The 19,240-nt window shown below is 49.4% G+C and overlaps 2 protein-coding genes and 1 non-coding gene across 3 annotated transcripts; all 3 read left to right on the top strand.

Annotated features, from left to right (window-relative positions):
• Positions 1 to 1,772: 1,772 nt before the first annotated feature.
• On the top strand, positions 1,773 to 7,169 carry LOC124654964 (ras-related protein RABB1c-like). Its single transcript, XM_047193938.1, has 6 exons — positions 1,773 to 1,821; positions 2,013 to 2,152; positions 2,247 to 2,329; positions 2,419 to 2,629; positions 2,724 to 2,789; positions 7,122 to 7,169. The coding sequence occupies exons 1-6, from the start codon at positions 1,773 to 1,775 to the stop codon at positions 7,167 to 7,169; spliced, it is 597 nt and encodes a 198-aa protein (XP_047049894.1).
• A 366-nt stretch (positions 7,170 to 7,535) lies between these two features.
• Positions 7,536 to 16,252, top strand: LOC124657129 (subtilisin-like protease SBT5.3). Its single transcript, XM_047195733.1, has 11 exons — positions 7,536 to 7,677; positions 8,286 to 8,344; positions 8,431 to 8,546; positions 8,651 to 8,748; positions 8,869 to 9,033; positions 10,455 to 10,566; positions 13,991 to 14,519; positions 14,616 to 14,713; positions 14,797 to 15,042; positions 15,217 to 15,331; positions 15,404 to 16,252. Exons 1-11 carry the CDS (start codon positions 7,536 to 7,538, stop codon positions 16,250 to 16,252), a joined length of 2,529 nt encoding a protein of 842 aa, XP_047051689.1.
• On the top strand, positions 15,088 to 15,161 carry TRNAI-AAU. The gene has a single exon. It is a non-coding gene; the product is annotated as a tRNA-Ile (tRNA).
• Positions 16,253 to 19,240: the final 2,988 nt, after the last annotated feature.

Genomic DNA, 19,240 nt, shown 5'->3' with positions numbered 1-19,240 from the left:
ATCTCGTATGGTAACAATATAAAACAGAAATACATATTTGTGCCAAATAGGATTAAATTGGGGATGGATCCTTCATTAATGATAATATCCCCTTCTTGTACTCCAACAAATAATCTATGCTGCAAAACTGAAGTAGACGATTAATATGTAACTATTCATAAACAAATTTGGGGTTTAATCTCTCAACTGAACCAAGGAGTATCTAGAACAAAATTCAAATAGTAAGCTTTGTACCGATTTGTGGTTTAATATCTCAATAATCTGGCCAATGCTTAATTAGAATGGCTTTCTTACTTTTCCTTCAGAGAATCTCTGTTGAATATAAGAGAAAAGAACAGAAAGAAAGATAATCTACAGAATAGATGACAAGTAGGAGCAAGAACATGGACTTTGGGGTATTGCAGTCAATACACCAACTCACACAACTAACCATTGGAAATTGGCGCGTGAAGTTTATAAACCTCATAACCAGAATACAAATGAAGACTAAATCAAGGGTTATTGCCAGCCAATGTGGAGCAGTATAATCATGCTGAGTACCTCATGGATTCCTGCAAGCATGCGACCAAGGATAAATAGCAAAATATCGTGCAGCCGAGTAGTATTCAACTCAAATCATTACCCAGCCGTACCAACAGATACGGGTCCTTTCCCCAGGTGCGCATGGTCGTTCATACTTCAGGCGCCGAACCTGTTGGAGGACGGCCATCATTTCCGTGAGACGCGATTCCTCCCTTTTGCTTCTCTGGCAGACGGCGCCGGGAGGGACTCACGGATTAGGCGTCGGCGGCTGTTCCGCAGATCGGCAACGCAGGAGCCATCAACGAACAACGCGAATTCCAACCAGGGACAGATCTGGATAGAGTTTGCGGATGGAGGAACCAGGAGGAGAGTAGTGCGGCGGCGGCAGTCTTGGTCCGCGTGGTGACCTGAAGTGCGTCATCCCAGGCACGGTCGTGTGGTGGCATGCAGCTCGGCGGAGGGCAGGGCGGCGGCGGCGACGGCGGAGGGCATGTCGAGGGAAGTGATTAGGAGCTGATTAGCCCGGTGCGTTCGTTGTCTGTGGAGCGGACGGATTTCCCATCCTCAGGTTGTCGCGGCCCAATTTAGCGCGGCCCAAGTTAGCGCGGCCCATATTGGCGCGGGCGGAACGGGAGACGGGGACGACGAAAGAGTTGCCGTATTGGATGTTTGGCAGAATAAGGAACCATTTTAGTCTTTTTAAGTAGTAGAGATACTCGGTACTAGTAGATGCAATGAGTCAATAATCCCTAATCACCTTCTAGCTATAGAAGAATCTGCCGATGACCATCCTTCCTTAAAATATCGCCAGGTAATCGGCCTGCCGGAAGGAGTACGTATTTTGTGATCGCCGCCGTCGTAGCTACGTGCACTGGGCGACGAGGTCCGAGGACGATACAAATGGCGCCCATCCCGAGCTGGATCGCTGTCAGTTTGCCCCGGGGCGGCTCCTGCGTCCTGATCGAGAACGAATTTTATTCCTGGGCTTCGATCGTGAATTCGTGATCAAGTGAGCCTGGTGGACTTGTATTTAATCGTGGCCATGGGATAGGAACCGAGGAGAAGATCTGCGTGTTCTAGCACGACCTGTCAACACAACTCAAACCACACCATCTATCGATCCCCATCTCCGCCGATCGATCAGCTACTATCCCGGCGCCTCCCACAGACCTGCCGAGGATAAAATCGCCACCAACGATCAAACCTAAAGCGGGAAGGAGTGGCAGCGCGTGCGCTTGGATTTGGGAGCGATGTCGCAGTACGCCTACCTGTTCAAGTACATCGTCGTCGGCGACATAGGTGCGTGGTCTTCTTCTTCTTCGCCCCGCGCCTCGCCGGTCGCCGCACGCACTCTCCTCTCTTAAATCTCTTTCTCTTCCCAAGCTTCGCTCGCGCACTCATCTGCCATTCGATTCTACTGTTCCGTTCGCGATCCCGTGTGTGTGAATCTACCCAGACCATCTGACCATCTCGCGAACTTCCTCACACAGGCGTTGGCAAGTCATGCCTCCTGTTGCAGTTCACGGACAAGCGGTTCAAGCCCGATCACGACTTGACTATCGGCGTCGAGCACGGTAGTCGGATGGTCACCATTGACAACAAGAAAATAAAGCTCTCCATCTGGGATACTGTTGGTTTAATATACTAACTTCAGCTAATTCTTTCATGGCACAAATTACCTCGTACTTTTGCCTGATTGTAAACCTCTGATGAATTGTATGCAGGCAGGTCAGGAGGCTTTCAGGTCCATCACTCGGTCCTACTACAGAAGTGCTGTCGCTGTCCTTCTCGTTTATGACATTACTAGGTACTTACTACCTTGCAAACCTTGCAATATATAGTATAAACCATAATACTACCTAGCTGATCTTTTTCTCTGCATTTTCTGGCGAACAGGAGGGAGACCTTCAGCCATCTCACGAGCTGGCTGGAAGAAGTGAGGGAACTGGCGGATGGAAACAACAAGGTCACCATCATGCTGATCGGCAACAAAACGGATCTTGCTCACAAGCGGGCCGTCAGCACAGAGGAGGGCGAGCAGTTCGCCAGGGAGAACGGCCTCGCCTTCATGGAAACCTCTGCAAAAACACGGCACAACGTTGATCCGGTAATGAACTCAAAAACACCACACACACACTCACGCAAGTGCTAATGCCCCATGGCTTCTCTGACATGACCCCCTGTGTTCCACATGCATGTAGGCGTTCGTTAAAACCTCGTTGATGGTGTACGAGAAAATTCAGGACGGTGCCATCGATGTGTCCAAGGTGAGCGTTCTTCTCATAATCTAGATCATTGTTACATTGATCCGTCTCGCGTGTACTGAATTCCAATACGCTAGCAGATTCTTCTCATAATCTAGATCATTGTTTTAGCAGACACTGACTAGGTTACTCCACTGATTTGTTTCCTGCAGTGTAGTGGTGTCAAGGCCGGAGATGGTGTAGTAGTTATGGACGTTTACAGTGGCACTCTGTCGTCTCAAGTCCTCGGCGGCTGCTGCAATAGCTGATCAACATATTTAACTTCCCAAGAAGATAATTATGTATTTCACATAATGATTTGTTCAGTAATCATGTGTGTTCCGAGATGAAGGATGCATTCGTATTTTAAGCATTTGTTGGTGCTGCTGCGTTGTAGAACGTCTTCACAGTGGCTATGGAGGAAAAATAATTGAAGCAGGTGAAATCTAAGCATAAGAAATATTACTGCAAAAAATCAGAATTATCTAGACACATTAATACTTTACTAGCAAACATGCCGTGTGTTGCAAGGGGATGAAAAAAAACAACTCTTGCATGACCCAATCTTTGCCTCAAAGTTGATCTATCCGCATAAATCTAGCCTTATTTTGTCCTTTCATGTTAATCTTTATTTTTTGTTTTTTTACTTGATCTATTCTTTTATTTTTTATTTAATCTATAACAATCTATCTATTTTTCTCAATATCACCCTCTTATCAGAAACCTTGTAAATTTTTGCAAAATGAATAAAAATAATGATACACATGTGAACACATAAGTATAATAATAAGTAAATAAATCATGCAACAAAATAACCAAAAGTACATAAGATTTCAAGAAGTTTTATTTGAGACAATAAAAGTGCACACAACATACTAATAAGACGAGATCAAGAAACTGCAACTAAACCGAAAATAATAGTAATAAAGCAAAAGCTCATAAATGTGAACTGAACATATGGAAAAGGGAAGAAAACAATGTTGGATAACTTTTAGTCTCACAAGAACAAAATCATAAACCCAACAACATAGCCTAGTCACCGCAAAATAAATAAATAGCATTACCTAATATGCGAAGGTGGTGCTTTGGCTCATATGTGCATATGAACCTATTATAAAAAAATCAATAAAAAATATTAAAAAATTCTGAAATAAAATTTCACGTGTACATACGGATATTGTATGTCCATATAAAATATTGTCTCTGGTAAAAGATACAAAAAAATTGTCTCTTGAATAGTTATGTTGGAACATTAAAATTTGTCTTTTTCACATGAACATGGAGTGCAAAAAAAATGTTCTTTTTTCCGAAAACTTGTGTACAACCATAGAATGGCCAAATGTAATTTTGTTTCAGTTTTTTTTACACTATAAAATGTGCTTTCACAAAATGGGTTCATATGTACCCTTGGGCGAAATTGGATTTCAGCTAATATGCTACGGAATAGTTAACTCTTCCAATACAAAATTTAGCTTGCCTTCTTATCAGGCGCGCTCACTTATAAAGGTAGAAATCTGAACTACCATTCCCTCAGGTCTACATGGTTGGTTTCAGTGTTTCACATGAGTCAGCACATGATGTATGCTTGAACTGAAATCCAATCCACTTCCACAATCTCGTGCTCTGCACCTTGAAGAAAATGCCATGGCAAAACAAACTATGAAGCAGCCCAACAACTTACAGGTGGATCGTGAAGTTGCCGCTGCAGGATATGAATGCTAGCAGTATGAAATTTCAGTGTGTTTGACCACAAAAATCTTATAACATGAAAATCATTCCAATGGTACCGCAGGATTCAGTCTCCTTTATTTCGTCGACTAAGAGCATCTCCACCGGGGCGCCCGTAGCGGCCCCGAAAACTTTTTGGGGGTCGGTGGCGAAAATAGTCTCACACCGGCGCGCCCTAAAAAGAGCGCGTTTTCGAACCCAATAAAAGCGCCGGCAACCTCGTCTAGGGCGCAAATCGAGCGCGCCGGCACCTCACAGCACGTCGGTTTTCGTGGGTGGGGCCGAATTGGCAGTGGCAGGAGGCGACGGGCCGCATTAAAAACGACGCGTGCCGGACGGGCATCGGCGTCAATAGCTCCGCTCGGAAACCGAAGCGGCGACGAGGACGGCAATTGGCCACACGCCTTCAATGCGCGTCCGCCGCCGCCCTTAAAACAACATCAACGCACTTCTCTTCCCCCATTTCTTCCAACCCCAGCCGCCGCCACCACCAATCTCGCAGACACCGCGCGACACACTCACCGGCGCAAACACCTCGCGAAAGCACACAATGCCGAGGCCGAGGCAGCAACGGAGGCGGTGGACTCCGGTCGCTACAACTTACCTACGACGAGGCCGACATCCTTTACTCACAGCGCATCTGAAAGGACACAGATGTCGCCTAGAGAAGGGTGAATAGGCGGTTTAAAACTTTTACGTGATGGGCTTAACAAATGCGGAATAAAACAAGCGTTTATTTTGTCAAGCCTAAATCCTATATACTATGGTTTACCTATGTGCACCAATAACTTATGCTAAGCAATACAAGCAACTATGTGATAGAAAGATAAATAACTTCAAGCACGTTGTCTATCACATAGTAAACTGCATAAGTAAACCGAGGTTCGCGGGAGATGATGATTTATCCCGAAGTTCATACTCTTGCGAGTGCTAATTTTTGTTGGAGAGGTGCGGTGTCTTAGTGCTCCCGAACGCCACAAGGGGCCTCACCTTGAGGTGTGGTTGCTTGATGCACACCAACGCCACAAAGGCCTCACCCCAAGATGCGGTAGTCACACCACACACCGAGCGCCATGAAGGCCTCACCTTATTCTCCGGTGACCCTCGCCACAAAGGCTTAGGTCACGGTTCCACTAAGGGATTTCCTTCGAGGCGGAAACTGGGCCTTACACAAAGCTTGGGCACGCATCCACAACTTAATTGGAGGCTCCCAAAAAATCGGCACAAAGGCCTCAAATCCGTCTAGGGTTCTAAGAATCCAAGAGTACCAGTTTTCTTGCTTTCACTTCCACGAATCCCTGTGGAGAACTCAAATCGATGCACCAAATGCAATGGAAAGAACACCACAAATATGCTCAAGTACTTCTCTCTCAAATTCCAAAAAAGCTACAAAAGCTATTGGGGGAATAAGAGAGGAGGAACAACACCAAATTTCTCCAAGATCTAGATCTAGTGGATTTCCCTCACAATGAGAGGGTTTTGATGGCCAAGATATAGATCTAGATCTCCTCTCTCTTTTCCCTCAAATAGGTGCAAATATCATGGAGGGATTAGAGGGAGAGGAAGCTTTTCAAGGTCAACAATTGAGTAGAGATGAAGTAGAAGAATCAACCAGCCCAAGGAGGACGAAGAGGGTCTTATATATCCCTCCCAATGGAAGATGACCGTTTGGGACCTCCCAGGCCGAAATTTCCGCCCCTCGGAGCTTCAAAAAATGGCTAAGGACTTAAGGGAACTGCTCATAGTAAGGGGTCCGGAAATTTTGTATCCATACCGGAATGTCCCCCCCCCCCCCGAAAACTGCAAAAAACATCAAAACGAGAATAACCATAACTTGAGCATGTGGACTCCGATTTTGATGATCTTAGGCTTGTTTAGAAGCTAATAGCCACCTCTACAAGATCATGCAGGGGAACATAATAGTACAATAAGGGAGGATAGAAACAAATGAAGAAAGGTTTGACCTATCTATAAAAGAATACCGGTAAAACCTTCAACCTCAAAAATGCAACAAGTTGCCCATCCAAAAACCGTTCTCGATGAACTAGACTTGTCATGAGAATAAGCACAAGCTCTAAAATATCAAATGGATAAGATCCAAATAACAACCAAGAAAGATAATGCAAGGATGCAAATGTTTGATCTCTCCGAAGGATACGATCGAGTTACTCACTCGAGAGCCCTCTTGATAGTACGACAACTAAACTATAAAACGGTCTCCAACTACACCATGAGATCGGTAAGAAAGAAACCCTATTGAGAGAAAACCTTACCTTGCGCCTTCCTCTTGAGTTCGATGATGACGATCTTGACCGCAACAAGATGGAACGCCTTTTCTTGATTGTGATTGCTTGACGAAGTCTTGTGGATTGCTCTCCCATAATCCACCATGGGGGAGCTTCTTCTTCGGCGCATCTTCACATATCCATGATCACCATATGGATGGCAAGCTTCAAGCATATAATATCTTCAAGTTGGCTCATCTTGAACTTGCACTTTATTTCTTTATTTTTAATCGTGTTGATATCTTGGAGTTAACTTTGAGGGCCCACTTCATCTTCATCTTTAAGACATACGGAGTACTTGACACTTGATATTCTTCATCAATTTCTTCTTGCAACCTTGAAGCCAACATATGGTTCAAGAATTGCCTATGGACAACTCCTACAAATATAACTCAATGCAAATATTAGTCCGTAGGGATTGTCATCAATTACCAAAACCACATGGGGGCTCCATGCACTTTTAGCATCCTCGTGCCGCTGCAGTTTAAGCTGCCGCATGGGTGGCATCTCTCGAACGCCGGCTACACCGTGCCGCCGCCACCCCTGGACCGGAGACGCGTGCCCTCATCGCCAAGCGGCAGGCGCACATGTTTCCGGTCGACCAAAGCCAACCGACGAATGCGCAGAACAGCCCGACGTGGCCGCGGCGCTTCCAAGACGAGCGCGACATCGAGCTCGCGCGTTCGTCGGCCGCTCTGTCGAGGAGGACTGCCGGCAGATCATGCTCAACCCGCGGCACGCGGCATTGTGGTCCGCCATGGACTACAGCGAGAACTTCGTCGACCTCGCCGATCCTTCTGAGCTGCCGGTGCCAAAGGAGGAGGAGGACGATAGGTCCTTCGACTTGTCCGGCGATGACGCAGACAACCTCGACTACAAGGCCTTCTGGGCCGCCGCTAGTTTTTTTTAGTTTTTAGTTCAAATTCAAGTCACTTTTGTATAAAATTGGTCTAAATTATATGAATTTCATTTTTTAAATGTTTTTACATTTGAATTCTATTGGAGCTGTCGTATGGTGCGCCGATGTGGGAACACCTTTCCCACATAAAGGATGCAGTGTCCACGCCTCTGCCGGTGTCTATTTAGAGGGCTCTAAAGACATTCAACACCATATCTTCAGCTAAAAACTGCCCAAAAGCTTGCCAGACCGTATGGCACAGCCACTGCCGTGGGGCGTGGAAGTAACGGAACCCAAAGGAACGCCTGTGTTCCTCACGAAAAAGGCCCTTTTGGCGTCCAGAAAAAGCTCCCATGCTTTCAGTTACGGGCGAGCAGAGGACAAAACACGGCCCCACGCCGTCTTTGCTGCTATAAAGAACCAACAGTGCCTAGGCACATTCCTTCCCAAGTTCCCATTGCAGCCTCCCAAGAACCCCCAAATCCATCCCAATCATCCCCTCTTACCAATCAGCCAGTACCCACTAAACCAAAAGCATTCGGGGAAAGGAGATGCGTAGCAGCAACATGCATTCCTCTCCGAGGAATCCCGCTGGTATTCTTGCTCCAGTCGTCCTGCTGATCAGCATCGTCTCCCTGCTGCAGCGCCCAGCCTCTGCGGAGATAAAGGCGAGTTGGAGGCCCTTTTCTCTCTGTTGGTTTCTCTTTCTGTTGTTGCTGGTGATGAAAATGTTGGCTGATTCCCCACCGCGCAGTCGTATGTTGTGTACCTCGGCGCCCACTCGCATGGCAGGGAGGGAGCTGCTTTGGCGTCCAACCAAGAACGAGCCAGGAGCTCCCACTACGAGTTCTTGGGCTCTGTTCTGGGAAGGTAAGTGGAGTGAAACCATCCTCCTCTCGCTGAACGGTTCTGCTGCGGAAACGCACGAAGCAAGGCTCCTGAATTTGATTGTGTGGGCGCATGTATGTATGCAGCGAGGAGAAGGCGCAGGATGCCATCTTCTACTCCTACACCAAGTACATCAACGGCTTCGCCGCCACGCTGGAGGAAGAGGACGCGATGGAGATCTCGAGTATGTCTTGTTCGTTTCCCTTCTGTTCTCGAACTGGGTGATCTTCTCCGTTCGTCCTGATTCTGTTTGGGGTGGGGGGCTTCGTTTTGATCTTCTGTAAATTTTGGTGTTTGTGAGCAGAGCACCCGAGCGTGATCTCGGTGTTCCCGAACAGAGGGCACAAGCTGCACACCACCCGGTCATGGGAGTTCCTGGGGATGGAGAAGGAGGGCCGGGTGAGAGCCAACTCCATCTGGGCCAAGGCAAAGTTTGGGAAAGGCATCATCATTGGCAATCTAGACACAGGTACGGACTAGTAACTGTACATGATCTCTCCGTCTGCTATATGTTTCAGAGATTACTGCAAGGACTATCAGGCTGTCAATTGACGAGTTTAGCTAGAGCTGCTAGAGTCGGTCATTTTGTTGTGATAGGATGAGAACCTATAACATGCCATTAGTTAGCCCATTATAACCTTCTGTATAACTTCTTTTAAGATCATACTAGTGCATTTATCAACATCCAGAATAATTTCTTGAAGTAGAATGTCAATGCTCTGGAGGAGCAGAGCAGTGCGTTAACTTTTTTTTTTTTGTGAATAAAACTTGTATTACTCAAATACTCCCTCCGTCTCAGATTAACAGGCACATACGCAGTTTAAGAAATTGCTTTGACCATCATTTTAATCAATAAAATATGAAATATATGTCATAAAAATTATATCATTGGAAAGGATTTTTGCATACAAATCTAATGATATAGATTTTGTAAACATAAAATTTATATTTTGTTGACCAAATCAATGGTCAAAGTTTGTCTTAAACTGTATGCGTGTCTGTTAAACCGAGACGGAGGGAGTATCAGATATTACATCTCTTTGGCATATGCTCGACCTGTTATAGAGCTAGTTCAGCATTATTTGCTAAGTAATTACTACTATTATTCTAACATCGCTTAGACGCTTAATATGAGTAATACAAGTCTCACGAACCTTGAGCAGAGCAGTGCGTTAACTTGCTCAGACCAAAACACCGGTCCAATTTCCTCCTGCAATCAACACCACCCGACCCGTGGAGCTGCTGCTCCTGCAGCGGCCTGTGCTGCGAGGCGTGTGTATAGTGCAGTGCACGCAGAGCTATCGCACAGGAGCAATGGCAGCAATCGGAATCTACACCCACACACGCACACGCAAAACGTCTCGGCCTCCCGTTTTCCAGGCGGGCCGCAGGCTCGCCGCCGAGGAGTAATTGTCCCCTTGCGCTCGCGTGGAAACGCACGGCCGCGCCGCTCCCTGCCTTGAGCCGGGCGTCGGTTTTTATGAGCCGTTGGGACTCGGAACTGCCGCCTCGCAGCTCAATGCCGGCCGTCGGTCAGAAACAGAGGCAGCTTGTTTTCGTTTCTCAAGGTGGGAGAATGGCAACAAACCGGTGACGTGGATGGGCCGTGAAAAGGGTTGCAGAGTCCATCACAAGTCCACTCCTCCACGCCCGTCTCGTAGCAGCCGGGGCCACCACGCAGACAGCACAGGCCGGCACGGCGGTGGGTGGTGGCAGGGAATCCCGGACGTCGTCGAGTCAAATCCCCTCCTCATCCCCGGCCCCCCGGCTCCGGCGACTAGCTAGCGCGGGGACGGGCGGGGCCACCGCGCGGCATGGCCGGCATGCATCGGCATGAACGCATGTGATGATCTACCAATCTAACCTAGAGCTTTGCATTACTGTGTGCAGGAGTGTGGCCGGAGGCCGGCAGCTTCAGCGACGACGGCATGGGCCCGGCGCCGGCGCGGTGGCGGGGCGTCTGCCATGACCAGAACTCCGACGCGCAGGTCCGATGCAACAGGTCCGTCAGTCTCCCTCCTACACCTCTACTACTTGCTAATGTTCTCTGTCGCTTGCGTGCACAGTGCAGTGTACACGGCCGTTCTGCCTGGGGCGACGTGCGGGTTTAACGTTTAAGCTCTGTGGATGCCTTATCCCGATGGTGTACTCTTTTGTCTGCCTTGGTTCGTGTTGTTTATCTTTGTGCCAATGTGCTGACTGCTGAGCGCCTCTTGACTTGACTAGTGTCCTTGCGCAATGTGCTGCATCGTGGAGCTTAAACTAACCATACCGACTACTGTTTCCTTTGTCTTCAGTGACAACTGACAAGGCATGCCTAGACTAAGATTTGCCCCATGAGTGGTTAGCTTAGCTGCTTGATTAGTCACATGCAAGTGCTTAGGGTTATCTTAATCAAGACTTCATATATATCCACCGTGAGGCCCTTGAACCTCTCTTTTGAACAAACAAGTGAAATACATCGGTTATATATCGCTCGGCAGACGGAATTCCCAGCCAGTTTCGATAATGAGTTTATCGTGCAAAAAATATCAGTTAATTTGAATTTGGGTTGGTTGGTTGGTTAGTCCAAAGTAAATTGTACGTGTTTTCTCACATCTATAACCCTATGACTCAACTTATTTGTCTGAAACTTTCGCTTCATCCTCGTCCAAACATTATATCCCAATATTTAGACATTTTCGAGTTGGGTATTCAAATTTTATTTGAGAATCTCGTTCGGTATTTGAACGTTTAATTCTCGGCCCCCTACGGGTGATTGTTTTTATCAGGTACCCAAAACCTTGGGTGAAACTTGCTAGTTTAGGTTAAAACAAAAGAGACAGTATATGAGTGGTAAATTCTCATCCAAAAATGCGCTTGTGCGGAATTTCTCTAGAATGAAAAACCTAAGATCTATGATCGGGCCGCATGATGTTTGTTCTCTTTGATGCTTTGTTTTTGGAGAATTAAACTCTGGGTGCTATCTTGGTAGTGTTTGTGTTACAACTACATTACTACAAGGTTTTGGTCACCGCGGCGGGATCTTTCGTTTATTTCTTCTTATTCTTTTTGTAGTAGGGCTATGTGCATTGCATCCCTAATGTCCTTACGACATTTCGTTGTTGGGGAGCCTGATGTAATTGTTTTTGACGATATTAATATATTAACTTTATCGAGAAAAAAATTATCAGTGGTAAATGCTTACCAAAATATATTCCCTTTGTCGAGAAAAAATATGCAATGCAAACCCCACACACACTTTTTGAAATAAGCTAGTGCAACATCCAGAGTTTCAGATCATTGGTTTCAGATACATGGCTCACTACCATCTGCGCTTGGTTAAAATAACCAACACAAAAAAACTCAACTTGTACAGTGTACTACATGCTTTGCTTCTGAGCCCTCTCCACCAGTGGTTCAGTCCACGCTGCGAATCATGTGAGCCTAGGCAGAGCTTGCGTCCTGGACATCAGCAGACACGCCTTTTCGACTTTTCGCTGCCTGCCGGTACACCACAGATTGCCGCCATGATTCTGCCAAGATTACGGCCCAGAAAGATTTCCGTCGCTTTGTCGTGCGCTTTCCCATGATTATACATTGCCGTATAGTCCAAGTTCAGGTATCGACGAGGCACCACAAAACCACGTTGTTTTGTTCAGAAAAGGTAGCTCCAAAAGTACGCTCTGATCCATGGATATGCACAACGCAAGCTTGGCTCTTGGTGCGTCGGGGTCCATGGCTCCTGCATATCTTCAGTTGCTTCAGCATCGCATGTGCCCCTCCGTGATCATGTGCCTGCGGCTGGAGCTACAGGGAGGTCGCTCGACAACATGTAATGCAGCGCTAGCTAGCTGCCACTGCCATGGCTGAAGAAATGCAGTCGTGAGGGCATCTCCAACCGCGCGACCCAAACGGACGCGCTGGGCCGTCCGTTTTGGGCCGTTTGGGTCGCCGCCCGGACACGCGGACAGCGGCCCGCGTCCGCTTGTCCGTTTGGGTCGCGCGCTGCGCCCAACGCGCGGACGCATCGCAAATTGGAGAAACACGAAAACAAATTTAAAAGGGCAAATTTAAACGATATTTGATTAAACATATGCCCTATTTTGGGCAAATTTAGTACATAGCCCTATTTTGGGCAAATAAAACTAACAAAAGAAGCCCCTATATGGGCTTTTAAATTTAAACTAAAATATAAACATAAAATTAAAAACCCTCTAGGGTTTGGTCGGCGGCGCGGTGGCCGCCGGTGCGCCGCCTAGCCCCCCGTGGGCGTCGTCGGCGACGTCGCCGAGGTCCCCGGCGGCGAGGCACCGTTGTGGCTCGACCGCGCCGGGACTCCGGCCGGGGAGACCACGAGGCCTCCTCCCACGGCGAGTGGGGGTCCGGAACCACCCGCGCCGCCCGGAGGCGCGCTGCCTCTCTGCCCGGCGGCGCCGCCCGGCCTCCCGCCGCCGAGTCCTCCGGGCCGGCGGCACCTCTCCTCTTGGCGGCGCTCGCCGCCGGCGGCGCGGCGCTCGGCCTCCTCCCGCCGCGCCGTCTCGCTCCTCCTCCTCCCGTCGCGCCCGGAGGGCCCGGTCGTACGGCGCCCGGGTCCTCGCGTCCTCCACCTCCCGCCGCGCCGCCTCCTCCATTTCGGAGGTGCGAATGGCCGCATGGAGTTGCGGCCATTTCGCCTCCTCCTCCGCCGCCGAGACGATGAGGGCGGCGAGCAGGTCCGGGTCCTCCTCCGAGGACTCGGGCTTGGGCTCGAGCGCAGCGGCGGCGGTTGCGGCAATGCCGCGCCGCGGCGAGCGGCCTCTCCGATGTGGAGGCCGCCTCGTCGCAGCCGCCGGCGGCCGACGCCGACCGCTGGCCGGCCTCGTCGTCGTTCGCTCCGGGAGCGAACCGTCGCTCGGGGCCATGGCGGCGGTTTTGCTCGGGGAGTGGAGTGGGGACTGGAGTGGAGGGCCGGATCCCTCCAATCCCCATTTAATAGACTCCCCGGTCACCGACAGGTGGGCCCAAGGGAGACGAGGCGACCGGCACGCGGACGCGAGCGGACGGCGCGTGCCATCCGCGGCCACGCAAACCTAGCCCAGATTTGGGCCGGGTTTGCGTCGTTCCGGACGCCGCGGCCGTCCGCTTTTGCGGTGCGTCCCCGCGTTGGGCCGCGGTTTTGTCCGTTTCGACCCATCCGGACGCGCGGGCGCGGGATGGGTCGCCCCGTTGGAGATGCCCTGAGTACAGCTTGGGTTGCATCCGACGGGACCATTATCGTCACATTAACTCCTCTGTCAAATCATGTGTTGTTCACTGAAGCAAGATTCTCCTGGAAACATTCGCTTAACAGCTTAAGCGCTAAGCATTGTTTGGATTGTTATCTGCTCATTTATTCAGTTATTCTTGCTCAAGGTGCAGGCAGGGTTTAGTGTTTGATGGAAGCTAATGCGCTTGTGAATTTGCAGGAAGCTGATCGGCGCGCAGTACTTCAACAAGGGCTACATCGCTACTGTCGGTCAGGCGAACCCGGCGAGCACGCGGGACAGCGACGGGCACGGCACGCACACGCTGTCCACGGCGGCGGGCCGCTTCGTGCCGGGCGCCAACCTCTTCGGGTACGGCAACGGCACGGCCAAGGGCGGCGCCCCCGGCGCGCACGTCGCGGCCTACAAGGTGTGCTGGCGGCCCGTGAACGGCAGCGAGTGCTTCGACGCCGACATCATCGCGGCCTTCGACGCGGCCATCCACGACGGGGTCGACGTCCTCTCCGTGTCCCTCGGCGGATCGCCCGCCGAGTACTTCGATGACGGCGTCGCCATCGGGTCGTTCCACGCCGTGAGGAATGGGGTTACCGTGGTTTGCTCGGCGGGCAACTCCGGGCCGGGAGCGGGTACGGTGTCTAACACCGCGCCGTGGCTCGTCACCGTCGGCGCTAGCACCGTGGACCGCGAGTTCCCGGCCTACCTTGTTCTTGGAAACAAGAAGCGGATCAAGGTCAGTAACAAGTACATGTTCATGTGCCGGACTGCATATCTTCAGGAGCTTCAGCTATGTGAAGATCTCTAACATTTCATCGTGCACACTGCACAGGGACAAAGCCTGTCGCCGGTGCCCCTCCCTGCGAACAAGCATTACCAGCTCATCAGTTCTCAAGAAGCCAAGGCAGCCAATGCAACAGCTGCGCAAGCGTAAGACTTAGATATCTTGCTGCTGAAATTTACTTGCAATGTCGTTTTAACTGACATGAGACTGTGACCTTATATCATGGCAGACAATTGTGCATCGAGGGGTCACTCGACAAGGCGAAAGTGAAGGGGAAGATCGTGATTTGCATGCGAGGGAAGAACGCGCGGGTGGATAAAGGGGAGACAGTTCTTCGAGCCGGCGGGGTTGGGCTGGTGCTTGCAAACGATGAGTCGACGGGGAACGAGATGATCGCCGACGCGCACGTGCTCCCGGCCACGCACATCACCTATTCTGATGGAGTCGCGCTGCTTGCCTACATGAACTCAACCAGGTGAGACTAAGTTATCTATCGTTAGTTCGAACTGGTTAACAAATTGGCCTATTAGCTCAGCTGGTTAGAGCGTCGTGCTAATAACGCGAAGGTCACAGGTTCGAGACCTGTATGGGCCATTATTTTTGCCTTTTTTTTGTTCATTTTTATGCTGAACATGAAAAGGTTGTGCAGGCTTGCGTCAGGCTACATCACTGTGCCGAGCACCGCGCTGGAGACGAAGCCATCGCCGTTCATGGCTGCCTTCTCCTCTCAGGGTCCCAACACCGTTACGCCCCAGATCCTCAAGGTCCAGCTTAACACACATTCTTGTCCTGAGCTCGTCGGCATACCTTAGCTTACGTACGTGTGTTTGTTGCAGCCTGACATCACGGCGCCGGGTGTCAGCATCCTCGCGGCGTTCACCGGCCTGGCGGGACCGACCGGCCTCGCCTTCGACAGCCGCCGCGTCCTCTTCAACTCCGAGTCCGGCACCTCCATGTCCTGCCCGCACGTCGCCGGCATTGCGGGCCTCCTCAAGGCCCTCCACCCGGACTGGAGCCCCGCCGCGATCAAGTCCGCCATCATGACAACCGCCAGGGTGCGGGACAACACGAAGCAGCCGATGCGCAACTCGTCGTTCCTCCCCGCCACGCCCTTTGGCTACGGCGCCGGCCACGTGCAGCCCAACCGCGCCGCCGACCCCGGCCTCGTCTACGACATGGGCGCCGCCGACTACCTCCACTTCCTCTGCGCGCTGGGGTACAACTCTTCCGTGATTGACACGTTCGTGGGCGGGCAGCCGGAGGACAGCCGCCGCCATGACGACGTCCGGCGCTATGCTTGCCCGGCGGCGCCGCCCAAGGTGGAGGACCTCAACTACCCGTCCGTCGCGGTGCCCCACGTGTCCCCGTCCGGCGAGCCGCGCACCGTCACGAGGAGGGTGCGCAACGTGGGCGCCGCGCCGGCCGTGTACGACGTCAGGGTCAACGAGCCGCGCGGCGTGTCGGTGTCCGTGCGGCCGAGCCGGCTTGAGTTCGCCGTGGCCGGAGAGGAGAAAGAGTTTGTCATGACGTTCAGGGCCAAGAAAGGGTCCTTCTTGCCCGGCGAGTACGTGTTCGGGCGGATGGTGTGGTCGGACGGCGCCGGGCGGCACCGCGTCCGGAGCCCGCTCGTCGCAAGGGTGGCCGATCATCATAGGACAAATAAAACTGGCATCTCCGTCGCTTGATGAGCTTAGTTAGGATCTGGTTACTGCTTGTTGTCAGCAATGGAGGAAGCCAACGCAAAAGAAATTGGTTTTTCTGGCATGTGCGTTAACAAGAAAAAACTTAATACGCACAAAATCAAGTTGTTGTCTCAGTCGTTAGTGAATCTTGTTGCGCGCGTTCAAATAAATATGGACGCGTCTGCCGAGTGGCTTCATGCTCGTTGGTCATTCTGAGCGGTCATTTTAAAATAGAAAGTGTTGGCAGGCTAGTTGATATCACTTTGTTGTTTTCTTAAAACTGTAACTTTTAAACCATGCGGTGAAATTACAATCCGTTTTCACTCTTAGAATCCGGACGACGAGAGCTTCGAAACTAGATCACATTTTCATATGTTTCGACGTAATTTTTTAACAAGCAACTTTGAACGCGACAGAGCAACTTTGTTGTGCAGGAAAACAATTTTGGTGTGCGGCAAAGCAACTTTGGTGTGCAACGAAAACACTTGATTCACAATGATGATAGGCTTCACAACAGCTGCAACAACAACTCCTAATGTTGCTCTGCAGGACAATAAAATTGCTCGGTCGAATACCAAAATTGCTCTGCAGGACACTAAAAATTGCTCGGTTGGGCGCCAAAGTTGCTCTGCAGGGTTCAAAAACTGCGTCGTTGGGCACCAAAGTTGCTCTGCAGGGCACTTAAGTTGCTTCGGCACACACTGAAATTGCTCTGATGGACACCAAAATTGTTGTCGGGCACCAAAGTTGTGCCTTAGTGTACCAAAAAGTGTACATGTTCGTTGCACATCAAAGTTGCTTTGTCGCATACCAAAGTTGTTTTGCTGCACAATAAAGTTACTCTGTCGCGCATCAAAGTTGCTTATTAGAAAAATTCGTCGAAACATATGAAAATGCGGTCTAGTTTCGAAGCTCTCGTCATGGGGATTTTAGTAGTGAAAACGAATTGTAATTTCGCTGCACGGTTTAAAAGTTACAGTTTTTTGAAAAATGACATCTGATATCAGCTAGTCTACCATTTCTTTGAGAGCTCGAGGTAAATAGTTGTTGCCTAGTGCTTGTGCCCGCGACGTCCGGCCGGCACGCGCCCGCTCGTAAGATTTCAGGAATAAATATATTGCATAAGCTCATTTCCCCCATCAGCTCCAATTTTAATAAAGTTTATTAGTGCACCGACTGGATGTGATATTAGAGCCAAAAGTTTGTTAGGTTTTAAGCAAACTCCGGTTGGAGTTTTTTTTTTATTTTTGAACAAATTTGGTTTTCGAGAATGATAACCGAATTTGTCGTGAAAATTTTGGAAACCAAAGATTCAGTTAACTGAAAATTTTGGTTCGGTTCTCGGTTAAAACCAAAATTTTAAAATGGAGGCTATGCCCTAACCTCTGCATCAGTCGATGCATATATTCGCTTGTATTTATTTATCTATATCTATATATGTATATCAATATAAAAGGATCCAAAGTGGGGTGATCCAAATAATCTTGACCTTCAAATATAAATTCAGTGGACCAAAACTGTTCCGCCTAAAACACTATGTCACGACTCAGATTGTATCTGTTCTCGTCCGCTCGTCCTCCCCTAGGCGGCGACGCCTATCTCCCTCCCATCTCCACTAGCCAAGACGTTGGTTCCCTCTCCTTCCTTGCCACTCTGGCGGCAGGAGGGAGGGGGACCTCCTTCCTCCGCTATGTAGTTAGGGTTAGAGTTTGTCTGCTGTGGTGCGTCGTTGGGGTGGTGGGACGCCCGTGTGAATAAATCTGTCTCAACTCTACTCCCACACCGGCGGCGATCTTCATGGCGGCGTCTCGGAGTTGATGGCAACGTGTGCTTGTCGCTTCTTCAGATCGACAACTTGATCTTCTCGCCGCTCTTCAGATCTGGCGAGATCTATTTCTCGACGAGTCGCTGACGTTCGTCGTTTTCCACGATGGCGCTGGAAATCAGGGCGAGGTGGATGCTCTGGAGCGAGGATGTTGGTCCGGAGGTTGTGGATCTGTCGTTGTTCCTCGATGGGATGCGGTGGATCTTGGTTCAAGGAAGCACGGGGCGTCCCCGGTCCATGTGTCAGAACGACATGTGCCTCGCTGGTTGCAGCGGGCCTGTTCATCAACTCACAAAGTTCCGTTGGAGATGGTGCTTCTTCGAATCTGGCAATGGTGGAGGTTCGATGTCTCCTCAAACGTGTGCTTAGGCGGCGTTGGAGGTTGGCGTCGGCCGCTAGTTTCGGCGAGTGCAGGAAACCCTAGGGTTGGTTCTGTATTTTTCCATCTTTTAGGGATCTATCTTCAAATTTTTCATGAAATCTGTTTTCTCCTGGTCTGTTTTTCAGTTTCCACTTTCGTTGTTTCATGTAACTTAATTTTCTACTCCGCCGTCCCAAAATGTAAGGTGTCTAAGGATTAGTCAAAAGTAAACATTTTTTAAGAGCTATATGCATGGGACATACACGAAGTTGTCCTCGACGTGCAAACACATCCAAATAGTTGCAAAATGGGGGCAGGCCATACACGAACTTGTAAATCGGGTGCAAACTGAAGGAGATATGCCCTAGAGGCAATAATAAAGTGGTTATTATTTATATCTTTATGTTTATGATAAATGTTTATATATCATGCTATAATTGTATTAACCGAAACATTAGTACATGTGTGATATGTAGACAACAAGAAGTCCCTAGTATGCCTCTTAAACTAGCTTGTTGATTAATGGATGATTAGTTTCATAATCATGAACATTGGATGTTATTAATAACAAGGTTATATCATTATATGAATGATGTAATGGACACACCCAATTAAGCGTAGCATAAGATCTCGTCATTAAGTTATTTGCTATAAGCTTTCGATACATAGTTACCTAGTCCTTATGACCATGAGATCATGTAAATCACTTATACCGGAAAGGTACTTTGATTACATCAAACGCCACTTTGCGTAAATGGGTGGTTATAAAGGTGGGATTAAGTATCCGAGAAAGTATGAGTTGAGG

The sequence above is a fragment of the Lolium rigidum genome, chromosome 5 (assembly GCF_022539505.1).
Source record: "Lolium rigidum isolate FL_2022 chromosome 5, APGP_CSIRO_Lrig_0.1, whole genome shotgun sequence".
NCBI classification, from domain to species: domain Eukaryota; kingdom Viridiplantae; phylum Streptophyta; class Magnoliopsida; order Poales; family Poaceae; genus Lolium; species Lolium rigidum.
Note: the sequence above shows the minus strand (reverse complement) of the source record. Positions and strands in the feature narration are given on the sequence as shown.